This window comes from Azolla caroliniana, unplaced genomic scaffold (genome assembly GCF_043228905.1).
Source record: "Azolla caroliniana isolate FFs.n. ecotype wild unplaced genomic scaffold, voAzoCaro1.0.p SCAF_7, whole genome shotgun sequence".
Taxonomy (NCBI): domain Eukaryota; kingdom Viridiplantae; phylum Streptophyta; class Polypodiopsida; order Salviniales; family Salviniaceae; genus Azolla; species Azolla caroliniana.
Genome location: NW_028230442.1, coordinates 19744140 through 19756733, shown reverse-complemented (window position 1 = coordinate 19756733; position 12594 = coordinate 19744140). Strand labels below are relative to the sequence as shown.

At 40.8% G+C, this 12594-nt stretch overlaps 2 protein-coding genes across 2 annotated transcripts; both read right to left on the bottom strand.

Moving 5' to 3' along the window:
- LOC147862225 (uncharacterized) lies at positions 1 to 7634 on the bottom strand. The gene is made up of 3 exons (XM_087323082.1): positions 5630 to 7634; positions 595 to 2147; positions 1 to 564 (listed from the first exon to the last, which is right to left on the bottom strand). Exons 1-3 carry the CDS (start codon positions 7632 to 7634, stop codon positions 1 to 3), a joined length of 4122 nt encoding a protein of 1373 aa, XP_087179208.1.
- Positions 7635 to 7681: 47 nt separating this feature from the next.
- LOC147862224 (uncharacterized) lies at positions 7682 to 11323 on the bottom strand. The gene is made up of 2 exons (XM_087323081.1): positions 9575 to 11323; positions 7682 to 7708 (listed from the first exon to the last, which is right to left on the bottom strand). The coding sequence occupies exons 1-2, from the start codon at positions 11321 to 11323 to the stop codon at positions 7682 to 7684; spliced, it is 1776 nt and encodes a 591-aa protein (XP_087179207.1).
- Positions 11324 to 12594: the final 1271 nt, after the last annotated feature.

Genomic DNA, 12594 nt, shown 5'->3' with positions numbered 1-12594 from the left:
TTATCCAATCTTTCTTCTAGTAAGCTTCCAAGCTAACCAACCCACTAGCACTCCCACATAACCAATTACCACGCCAATTGGCTCAAGAATATCAGTGGCTATAATCAAGATTTTTCTCCTACTTGAAGAGGAGTTGGGATTGACATTATTCTCACATGGCAAGGGTAAAGGAGCACCACACAGTCTTGGGTTTCCTTCATAACTTTTGTTAGCGAACGTTGAGAATCGATTGCCGAGAGGTATTAAACCCTCGAGTTGATTGTATGAAACATTAAAACTAAGGAGATGAGTGAGTTTCATCAATGACAAAGGTATTTTGCCCATGAGAGAGTTGTGCGATAAGTCGAAACTCTCTAGATCGGTCATATTAGCCATAGTCTCTGGGATGTTTCCCGACAAATTGTTGAAACTCAAATTCATCTCTTGAAGACTGGCCAAAGCACCTACTTCTGAAGGTATAGACCCTTCAAGGAGATTGTGAAAGAGGTTAATAGAGGATCTAAAAAGCTCTAAACAATGTAGGTATCGGGAGTTTGGGTAGTTGAGTTTTTGCTCTGTGTCAAGGTTGAGAACCACCAATTGCAATCCAGTTAGGTTGTTATCAACACTTATCAATGCGGGCAACAAGAATAATTCGTGCGGTATACTTCCGAACAATGAGTTGTTGGATAAATCTAGGTAGAAAAGATGAGGAAAAGAGCCAATCCATGGGGGGATTGATCCGGTCAGTTTGTTCCATGAGAGATCAAGCACTTGTAGTTTATTATTATTCTTCAACCACTCAGGAATCCAACCAGATAGGCCAATGTTATTGAGAGAGAGAAATTGTAGATTAGTGAACCCTTGCATGGTATTGGATAGTGTCTCATTGAACACATTCATGGATAAGATCACTTTGACTAGGTGTTCACTCCCATTGAGTGATCTTATGCTCCCGTTAAGGTCGTTGCTTGATAGCGAGAGCGTGGTTAGGTTCTTCAATCGATACAAAGACGATGGGATCTCCCCCGAAAGTTTGTTGCTCGCAAGGTTTATGCTCTTGAGGGCCGCACACTCAGTTAACGAGGATGGGATTGACCCGACAAAAGCATTGCTATCGAGATCTAGATTTTCTAGCATTGAGAATTGATTGAATCGGACAACATCCAATGAACCATTGAAATTGTTTCCATTCGTGATGAATACCTTTAGGTTTGTGCACGAGGAGAGGTTTGAGGGAAGTTGTCCGGTGAAATTGTTCGAACCCAACATCAAATGAGAGAGATTAATTAGGTTGCCGATAGCATTATCTAGTTCGCCATCGAATCCGTTACGTGTGAGGCGAAGCATTATTAATGAGGTTAGGTTGTAAAGATCTTGGGGTAGATTACCCACCAAGTAGTTGTAGCCAAGATCTAATACTTGGAGAGAGCCACAAAGTCCAATACCTTTTGAGATTGTTCTTGAGAAGCTGTTCAAGGACAGATCCATCTCTTGAAGGAGTGGGGCAGTTTGGCATAGGCTGAGTGGCAAGTCTCCACTTAAATAATTGTTGCTAGCCAGGAATTGGCTCAAGAGGCCCAGATTTCCTAAAGAAGAAGGAGGCAAGCTGCCATAGAATCCATTGGTAGAGAGGTTAACTATTTGCAAAGAGCTGAAATTCACTAATACATCAGAGAGCTGGCCTGAAAAAATGTTGCTACTGACATCAAGAGTGTGAAGGGATGAGAGTGTTGAGAGGTCTTGTGGGAGAGACCCATATAAGTCATTATTCGAAACATCGAGAACTTGGAGAGATGGAATGTTGGCTAATCCTTGAGATAGCTTCCCACAAAGGCCTTTGCTGGAGAGAGAAATGGCCACAATTTGTGCAGAAACAGCATCACAACTCACTCCTTCCCAATCACAACAGCTCTCATTGCTGTTGCTTAGCCTCCAACCCTTCCTGAGAGATGTTGTGTTCACGGTATCCATGAATCGGAGAAGGGCATCGGCATCTCCTCTCGTGCAAGAATCGGAGCTCCGTAGTAGTCCAAGAGAGGACAAGAGAAATAGAAGCCAATAGAGATGACTAGTAATGGTGATTTGTCTGGCCATGCTTAAACTATGTAGAAGCAAATAAATAGTTTGAAGCATCTGTACATGTATCTTTGCATCTTCTTCTAGTGCTGAAATTAGATAAGATATAAAGATATGGTGGTGGTGATATGGATGTGAGAGAGGTGGAAGAAATGGTAGTGAATTGAGGAGAAAGGAGATTACTGAAGTGAAACAGAGCAAGGCTTTACATATATTATTGTTATGTGAGAACAGTAGAGGAACAGGGGAGGGAGGTTATATATATATATATATATATATATGTTATGAGAAGAAAGTGATAGTTTGGAAGGTCTTTGTTTCAAAAGATTTTGAAAAAGCAGTCAGAATTTAGCCACCAATAGTAGAAAGAGCAATCTGGCTCAAAAAAGTCTAGAAAGGTGGGTTTGAAATCTAAGGTATAAGTTCATATTGATTAATACAATCACATTTTGTTGAAGCATGTTTTACGCGATGTATTGAATCATAAGTTAATATGTCAATTATATAAATATTAGAGGAACTGATTTAATCTATTACGAAGTTCACGGGTTCGAGACTTAACATCGCAAAAATAATCCTTACAAAAATTTAACTTTTGCCTCCTCCATCTCCAATTGTGCATAGACGTCCCATGCTTGTCCATGCTCGTGCGGCGCGCCTTTCACGATCGTGAAACCATGGCTTTAAAACTTGGGTCTCTTGAATAGTTTGGTTTGAGCTTGGAAATCCTGTAAATAGCTGGTTTAAATGGTTCGACGGTAGTTCATATTGATTAATACAATCACATTTTGTTGAAGCATGTTTTACACGATGTATTGAATCATAAGTTAATATGTCAATTATATAAATATTAGAGGAACTGATTTAATCTATTACGAAGTTCACGGGTTCGAGACTTAACATCGCAAAAATAATCCTTACAAAAATTTAACTTTTGCCTCCTCCATCTCCAATTGTGCATAGACGTCCCATGCTTGTCCATGCTCGTGCGGCGCGCCTTTCACGATCGTGAAACCATGGCTTTAAAACTTGGGTCTCTTGAATAGTTTGGTTTGAGCTTGGAAATCCTGTAAATAGCTGGTTTAAATGGTTCGACGGTAGTTTGGTTTACTTTAAGTTTTAGGATGGTTAAATGGTTAACATTTGAAGTTGAGAACCCTAAACCAAATTATTGCCAATTGCTACTTTTCACCGCAATCTACGTTATTTTCTTCCTTCTTCACATCCACCAATCCCTGTCGTAAAGGTCGTGGTCATGTATTGCAACCGTTGGGGTTTTGTGACTTGGGGATGATTGGTATGACAAGGACGTAGTCGGGGATGGTGTGGTGACGAAGGGGATGAGCCAAATGCCAAGTCTTTGGGAAAGGAAATTGAATTTATTGAATGGCTCTTACAAGTTTCATTTGTCAAAAGATGGAATTTGAATTCACATCCTCTATTTGGGAAGGCTTTCAGGTAAACCACATTAACTTTTTCCATTCCTTTACCCTTTCTAACTGAGCTTTTTTTGCTTCCTTTCTCATGCCCATAAAATGTGTCTTGTACATAAGAGCCTTGAGCTTCTTGGTTAGTAGACTTAATCGTCACAATACAGCCTCGGCGCCTGTGCAATAGGCTGTCTCCCTATTCACGTTTACATCGGTTCGGTCTAGCAGCTTGATAGTTGTACATGCATTCAACCTTTAAATGGTCGACCCAACCATTTCAAAAATTATAGAACTGACCGTACTTTATCTCGATTCTCGATTACCATTGTAAATTGTATTTTTATTGTAAACCTTCAAACGATCAAAACTTTTCACTTGGATCACTAATTCGAGTTTTGTAATGTGTTTGAGTTCCTAGTGACTCAACTTTACAATACCATGTATTTAAACATCATTCTATTTGATTTTTTATTTTTTTCAAGTATATGGACACTTCATAACATTGATATTTATGAGCACAACATATTAGAATTAAACAGTAAAACAAAAGAATTTGTCATATCATTCTTTCACATGAAATGAGAAAGCACAAAATATGAATTTACCGATATTTATACAAAATGTATAGTATAGAAGAAAGAAAATATAGCCAATTGAAGAATATGCTTTGTTACATAGAAGCCACAAAAGGTTTGCTTAACAAGCATCAATAAACTTTGGATGTCCTACATGGTGATAAAGAAAAGAGAAGGTCCAAATTTGGATGGATCCATTTTCTTCCCCATCCTTAAAAAATCATCATCTTAGTGAAGATAAAGGAGACTTTCTTCTGGCCAATTTTATCCAATCTTTCTCCTAGTAAGCTTCCAAGTTAACCATTGACCAACCCACTAGTACTACAACGCAACCAATAACCACACAATTGGCTCAAGAAGATCAGTGTGAGACTTTATCTAGGTCAATCTTATCCAACCTTTCTCCTAGTAAGCTTCCAAGTTAACCAACCCACTAGCACTCCCACATAACCAATAACCACACCAATTGGCTGAAGCATATCAATGACTATAATGGGACATTTTCTCCTATTGGGAGAGGATTTGGGATTGACATCATTCTCACATGGAAATGGTAAAGGCGTACCACATAGTCTTGGGTTTCCTTCATAACTTTTGATTGCCAAGAGATATTAAACCCTCCAGCTGATTGAATGAAATACTGACGTCAACAAGATTAGTGAGCTTCATCCATGACAATGGTATTCCACCAGTGAGAGAGTTGTGCGATAAATCAAGAAGTTGTAGATTAGTCATATTAGCCATTGTCTTTGGGATGTTTCCCAACAAGTTGTCGAAACTCAAATTCGACAATTATTCAAGATGGGCTAAAGCACCAACTTCTGAAGGTATAGACCCTTCAAGGAGATTGTGAAAGAGGTTAATTGAGGATGTAAAAAATTCTAAACCGTCTAGGGTTGGGAAGTTTGCGTAGTAGAGTTTTCACTTTGTGTCAAGGTTGATAACCACCAATTGCAATCCAGTTAGGTTGTTGTCAACTCTTTGGATGTCCTTTATGATCATGAAAAAGAGAAGCTCCACAATTTGATTGACATTTTGTGTCACCAACCCATAAAATCCATTATATTATTGAAGATAAACTAGACTCGAGATTTGCATAAAACATGATTATATAAACATTTATACAATGTGCGTACATATGAAAGAAAATCCAAGACGCTCATTGAACGTAGTTTGTTACGTACAACTCACAAAAGGTTTGATTATAGGAGCATTAGCCATCTTTGGATGTCCTTTATGGCCATAAGAAAAGAGATGCTCCAAGCTTGGATGTGTGTTTTTTGCTCCCCCATCCCCAAAAATCCATCATATTATTCAAGTTAAACTAGACTTACTTAGAGACTTTGGGTGTAGGCCAATCTTATCCAATCTTTCTTCTAGTGAGGTTCCAAGTAACCCAACCCACTATCAATGCAACATAACCAATGATCACACCAATCGGTTCAAAAATATTAGTGGCCTTAATCGAGCTTTTTCTCCTACGTGAATAGGAATTGGTATCAAACTTGGTAGCATTATGATCCCCGCATAGAGAAGGTAAAGGAGTACCACATAGACCAGAGTTACCTTCATAACTTTTGTTAGAAAATGTCGAGAATTGGTTGCCGAAAGGTATTGAACCCTCCAGTTGATTGTAACAAACATTGAAATAAGATAGAAAAGTGAGCTTCGTCAATGACGAAGGTATTCCACCAATGAGAGAGTTGTGTGATAAATCGAGGCTCTCTAGATCTATCATATCGCCGATTGCCTCTGGGATGTTTCCCGACAAATTGTTAAAACTCAAATCTATGTCTAAAAGCATGAGAAAAGCACCAATTTGTGAAGGTATGGACCCTTTTAGGTGATTGTGGGAGAGGTAAATGGACGGTGGAAAAGCTGAAACTTGTGTGTATAGTAGCTCTTGGGCATCAAGTTCTTGTTTTATGGCGAGATTGGTAACCACCCCTTGCAATCCAGTTAGGTTGTTATCGAGACTTATCAATGTGGGCAACAAGAACAATTCGGGTGGTATACTTCCGGAGAAAGAGTTGTTGGATAAGTCCAAATAGAACAGATGTGGAAAGGAACCTATCCATGGGGGGATAGATCCATTTAGGTTGTTGCACGAAAGGTCAAGCACTTGTAGTTTAGTGCAATTCTTCAACCACTTTGGAATGGAACCAAAGAGACGGATGTCTCCGAGGGCAATTACTTGTACATTAGTTACCCCTTGTATTGTATCGGGTAGTGCCTCATTGAACACATTCCTGGATAAGATCACACTCACCAGATGTTCAGTGGCGTCGAGGGATCTTATGCTCCCATTAAGTTTGTTGCTTGATAGCAAGAGTGTGGTTAGGTTCTTCAATCTATACAAAGATGATGGGATCTCCCCCGAAAGTTTGTTTTTTGCAAAGTTTATGCTCTTGAGCGTTGCGCACTCAGTTAATGAAGGTGGGATTGACCCGACAAAAGCATTGCTATTGAGATCAAGATTTTCTAGCATCGGGAATTGATTGAATCGAACAACATCCAATGAACCATTGAATTTGTTTCTGTTTGCAGCAAATACCTTTAGGTTTGTACACGAGGAGAGGTTTGAGGGAAGTTGTCCCGTGAAGTTGTTAGAACCCAACATCAAATGAGAGAGATCGATTAGGTTGCCGATAGCATTATCTAGTTTGCCATCGAAATGGTTACGTGTGAGGTGAAGCATTGTTAATGAGGTTAGGTTGTACAGATCTCGGGGTAGATTACCCACCAAGTTGTTGTCACCAAGATCCAATACTCGCAGAGAACTACATATGCCAAGACCATTTGAGAGTCTTCCTGAGAAATTGTTAGAGGATAGATCCAAGTGTTGAAGGAATTGGGCATTTTGGCATAGGTGGAATGGCAAGTCTCCATTTAAAGCATTGTTGCTAGCCAGGAATAGCCTCAAGAGGTTCAAATTCCTTGCAGAGGAAGAAGGAAAGCTACCATTGAAGGCATTGGTAGAGAGGTTGAGCACTTGCAAAGAGCTGAAATTCACTAATACATCAGAGAGCTGGCCCGAAAAACTGTTGATACTGACATCAAGAGTGTGAAGGGATGAGTGTGTTGAGAGGTCTTGTGGTAGAGGCCCATATAAGTAATTATTAGAAACATTGAGAACTTGAAGAGATGGAATGTTGGCCAATCCTTGAGATAAACTCCCATTAAGACCTTTGCTGGAGAGAGAAATGTCCAGAATCTGTGCAGAAACAGCATCACAACTCACACCTTCCCAATCACAACAGCTCCCATTGCTGTTGCTTAAACCCCAACCCTTCTTGAGAGATGTTGTGTTGACAGCATTCATAAACCGGAGAAGGGCATAGACATCTCCTATAGTGCAAGAATCTGACTTTGGCAGTAATGGAAGAGAGGACAGGAGAAATAGAAGGCAATAGAGAGTAGTAGTAATGGTGATGGTGATGGTGATGGTGATGGTGATGGGTCTAACCATGCTTAAAAGTGGATACATACATGCAAAGGAAGTAGTTTGAAGCATCTGTACACATGTTATCTTTACATCTTCTTGTAGTGCTGAATCAGAATCAGTAGTCATGGTAATGGAAGAAATGCTTTACGTATGTTATTGAAAAGTTCCTTGTTTCAAAAGCTATTGAAAAGTTCTCTGAACTTTGGAACCAATATACATACATATAAACACATACATGCATAAATATGTACATACGTATATGTATATGTATATGTATACGTAAACGTATGTGTGTATTATGTATACATACATACACACATACGTATATGTATGTATGTATGTATGTATGTATGTATATCTATATATGTTTGTGTAATTACATATATTCATGTATAGAAGTATACATACATATAGAAAGAAAGAAAGAAAGAAAGAAAGATATATTAACGTCTTCTAAGGCCAAAATTGGCCCATGAGACAAATGGTGTACAACAAAAATGGGATATTTACCCATTCATCGAAAGTAAAAATAAAAATAAGATAAAATAGAGTTTAAGCTAAATAGTTCTAAGAAAACAACAAACATGTTCTATATAAAAAACATGTTCTACAATGAGAATGATTCTATACTAGGCCTAATTTCATTTCCATCCAAGTCTCTCGAAGAGAAGCGGGGGGTCAAAGGGTTGCCATGTGGATGTGGCCCGTGGTCCCCATGTAAGAGGTACCCCAACCATAGCTTCGAGTCGACGTAGCTCACGTTCCCTTATCTTCTTAATCTTTTCTACTCCACGTTGACTTGTGTTGAAGCCCAACATCCGAGGACGTTTGGTTGCTCTTTGTATTTCTGCTTCCTCAAGGGAGAGGCCGAGCGGCATAAGTGTATCCACATTCATCGTCTCCCCATGTTCCTGAAAAATTACACTAGGTACATGTTGATGAGTAGTAAAAGGGTTATGATTAACACTTTGTAATTTATCCTCCCTATGTTGTTTTAGCTCTAAGATATACCTACCTAGTCTCTTTACACTCGGGGTATCTAATAGTTTGGAGAGGGTGGGAGAGGGTCCTAGTATGTCTTGGTATTCCGCCCGTATCTCGGCATAAGTTGGGCACTTGCATGTGAAGTGATACTCATCCTCTATCTATATGTGGCATAACCTACATAGCCTTTCCTCTCTAGGGACTCTATTAGCTCGACCATTCTCAATCTCAAGTTGGTGAGATGATATCCTAAGTTGTCCAATGGCCACCCTTAGTGCATTTGATAAGAAAGTATCTAGGTATCTTGGTCGTGTAATAAACCCTAACTTAGAGAAGTGCAAGAAGTGTTCCTTATAGTACACCATTTTAGATGGGAGTGGCTCTCGTGGGGTGATCCATTTGTATCGAGTGTAGATTTGCCATATTTCTTGGCGTATCACTTTATTACGATCTTCACGAGAGATTAAAGTTTGATCAGTCCCATGGTTGTACTTAAGGGGAGGTAGGTTATTAATGTCTATGCCATTTGCAAATAACCAACTCACCACAATGCTATACCAAGAGTTAGTGTCTCCAGACACATGTAAGGATCGGGATGCCTCAAAGGCTCGACGGGATATCCTATCTTGTGGTTGACTATGTATCCGATGAATAAAAGCTACCACTTGAAAGAGTGCTTCTACTAACATCGGGGGTAGGCTAAACTCTGCTCTAATAATGTCATGTGGTACTGTCGATTTGCTTCGGAGTTGACGTGATAACATCACCACTAAAGGTCTCTCCAATTGCGTCCACATGAAAGATGGTAGACCTGGAGCCCATACTACTGATGCATACATGAGGGACGGGGTCACTAATGAGTCGAAAAGCCATCCCTTAGTCCGTGGCTCTTGAAAGTATGCTTGGTGGCATTGTCTCTCTAAGAGTGAGAGGGATGCATATCCTCTCGTTAGCCTATCTTTGGCTGCCTGGGTCATCGAGAATTTACCTGAGCGAGCACTAAAAGTGACTCCCAAGTATACATAAGATCCCACCACCTCAACTAGTTTATGAGAGAGGACGAGGTGACATTTACTCCTAACTCTGGACGATGTATGAAAGATTTTAGTTTTCGCTAGATTCACTACCAGTCCTCGTTGTGTACAAAAGTCATCTAGGGCATTAAGATGCTTTTGTAGGTCGTGTTCCGACTCCGAGAGCAAGACAATGTCGTCTGCGTAGAGTAAGAGACTAACTTGCGTATCCCCAATAGCCACTCCTTTGCCTCCCTTACGAGCAATAAAATCAGTGATCTCATCAATGTAGATCCCAAAAAGAGTCGGTGATAGGGGGCAACCCTGTTTTACACCAATGGTGCTAGTGAAACAATCGGATAGGCCACCTGGGCATCTTACGCGCCCACAGACTTGCTCATATAGGGCATAAATGGCCCAAATCATGTCATTTGGTATCTCCAAGCTCTTAAGTCTATCAAACAACCTCTCCCTAGGAACTGTATCAAAGGCTTTGCGAAAGTCCACAAAGCAACAATATAGTTTCTTCTTACGAGCCTTTGTTTGGTCAATTAAGCACCTAAGTGTGAAGATGTGGTCAATAGTGGAGAAGGCTCGTCTAAAGCCAGCCTGCTCAGGTGCTCGAAGACTTAATGTTTCCATATAATCACTGAGCTCCGCTTCCATTACTGCACCATATAGTTTAGCAAGCGTATGACCTATCATAATGGTCCTATATGTATTTGGGTCCATTGGGTCCCCTCCTTTATGTATAGGGGCCACAGTGTTCATGGCCCATTGTGGTGGAAAACCCTCGGCGAGGGCGCGGTTGAAGATTAGAGTGAGAAGGGGAGCTAGGCACTCTCGAGCATATATGATGTGCTCGGCTCGCAATCCTGTGTGGTCCATGGATTTCCTATGTTGTAATTTTTTTATGACCTTCGTGACCCTAGAGGTCGTGAAAAGTGTCCCCATGGTAGGTCGAGGTGTGGAGGGCATTGGAATGGGTGGTTGGTTCGGGACATGGTAGAGTCTCTCGGTATATGTGTGCCAAATATTGGGATCCTCGATGGGTGTTTGTGGTCTCGGTTCCCGTAGTCTCTTCCATGCAAGGGCACAATCCCTACTCATGAGCATATGGTAGAGTTCCCAATATTGAGATGCTTCCCAAGCTCGTCTTTTACGACGTGTCATCTTGTGCATCTCTTTGCGAGCCTGTACTAAGGAGATAGTACCACTGAGTCGCGATACTTTAAGTTGTCTATACAACTCTCTACAATCCTCGTCATACCACTTGTTTTGTGGCATAGACCCTATTCTACTATGATTGGAGTCTTTCGTGTATGGGAAGCTACTAGTGGCGGCTGAGTGAAGGATGTGTGTGAGTTCTGTAGTGAGGTTCTCTAAAGGCAAGGAAGAATCAAACGAGGAAAGATGGGCTTGAACATGTCGAGAGTAGATGTCCGCGAGCTCATGCCTGAAATGTATTATAGTGTGATGGGTTGGTTTACTAGAGTTGGTGGTGTGGGAGGTGTCACATTTTAGCTCAAAGTATAGGAAGGTATGGTCTGCCCCAATGGGGCATGGGGCCACCTGGAAGGAGCTAACCATGTGGGTAGCTTCAGGGCGTCCTATTAGATAATCAACGGTGCTTTCCCCTCCTCCATGTGGGAAACATGTGAGCTCTTCCGAGCCCGGCCACTTGGCTAAGCCATTATATATGATCATCTGGTGTCGGCTTCCAAGTTCAAGCAGATGATGGCCAAAGCTTGTGGCATCCGCACCTTGATCCTTCGATGTACATGTTATGCCTAAGGCTAAAGGGTCGACATTCACCATTTCTAGGTTTCTATCCATCTGAAATATTGTGCATTGTTGGGACTGGGTTCTCGCATTGAAATCTCCTACCAGGAAGACTTCCCCTTGAGAAGAATATCGGATTATGTCATCCGACAAAGGTTCGTATGGAGAAGGCCCATGTGGCGTTCCTTCATCAACTATACTCGCCTCTCCAGCCATATTGTAGCGGGACCCTTTCGGGGGGAAGTAACAAACTGCGATAAATATCACCTGATCCTTACTAGTGAGGACTTTCACCCACATAAAACGGGCTTCTGGGTCTGACTTTAGTATTTCTATCCTATTATTTATCTCTTTCCGAAATAATATCGCAACCCCCCCAGACCCTCTAGTAGTGTGTCGACGTGAGGTTTGTCTAAAGACAGATTCCCAACGAAAACCGTCAACTCGTGGCAGTCCTTGATTTGGGCTTTGATGTGTTTCTACTACAAAAAGTATATCAGATACTTTCAAAATCTCCTCTAGACGGCCAGGATGTGTCCAAAGTGCGCCGTTACAGTTCCATAAAGTGATCCTAAGTTTATTATCTGTCACATGGGCCACACGCCGTCCATTGGCGGCACGATCATTTATTATGACACGTCCGTCCCGGTAGAAAGCACGATGCCCCTCTTTACGAGCTTGTATGACTCGCGGCATACAAGTTTTACCTCGCGGCATACAAGATAGATATATGTATACAGATGCCCACACATACACATCATAGAGAAATAGTCCAAATTACGGAAATTCCACTGGTCTTTTCTTTGATTTCCAAAAAACCTTTCAGTTTGCCTTATTTCCTTCAGATGGCCATGTTGACAAATTATATGATCAGTTCATTCCAATTTTTTCCATAATTATATGGTCAGTTCATTCCGATTTTTCCCTATAAAGAAAAGAACGTTTGGCCTACATTGGAGCTTTCCCCCGCATACATGTACGTAAGATATACACATACATACAAGTACATAGCCAAAGAGTATATATACATGTAAAAAAGGCATGTATATGCATACCTACACACATGCCCAAAATACATGTACATACGTATAAGTAAACGAAAAGATGTACCATAACAATGCTTGAACCTGCAACTCAGTTAGTACCCTGTTTGAATATGAGGGAGAGAGCTCTATTTTTGTATCCTTGTATTTTGTAGCTCTCTCTTCCTTTTGTATTCAAAATTGGAGCTTGATAGAATGTGAAAGGGAAACACACACACACACACACACACACACACACACACACACACACAGATCCAGATGTTC

Excerpts from the sequence above, each read along its gene's own strand:
- LOC147862225 (XM_087323082.1), bottom strand. The coding sequence starts at position 7,634 with ATGACTACTGATTCTGATTCAGCACTACAAGAAGATGTAAAGATAACA. Across the intron at positions 2,148-5,629 it reads TTCTAACAAAAGTTATGAAG|CACTAGAAGAAGATGCAAAG; the intron begins GTAACTCTGGTC and ends ATCTAATTTCAG. Across the intron at positions 565-594 it reads TGATAAGTGTTGATAACAAC|CTTGACACAGAGCAAAAACT; the intron begins CTAACTGGATTG and ends GTGGTTCTCAAC.
- LOC147862224 (XM_087323081.1), bottom strand. The coding sequence starts at position 11,323 with ATGGTGAATGTCGACCCTTTAGCCTTAGGCATAACATGTACATCGAAG. Across the intron at positions 7,709-9,574 it reads TCTTTCATACATCGTCCAGA|TTCAGAGAACTTTTCAATAG; the intron begins GTTAGGAGTAAA and ends TTGGTTCCAAAG.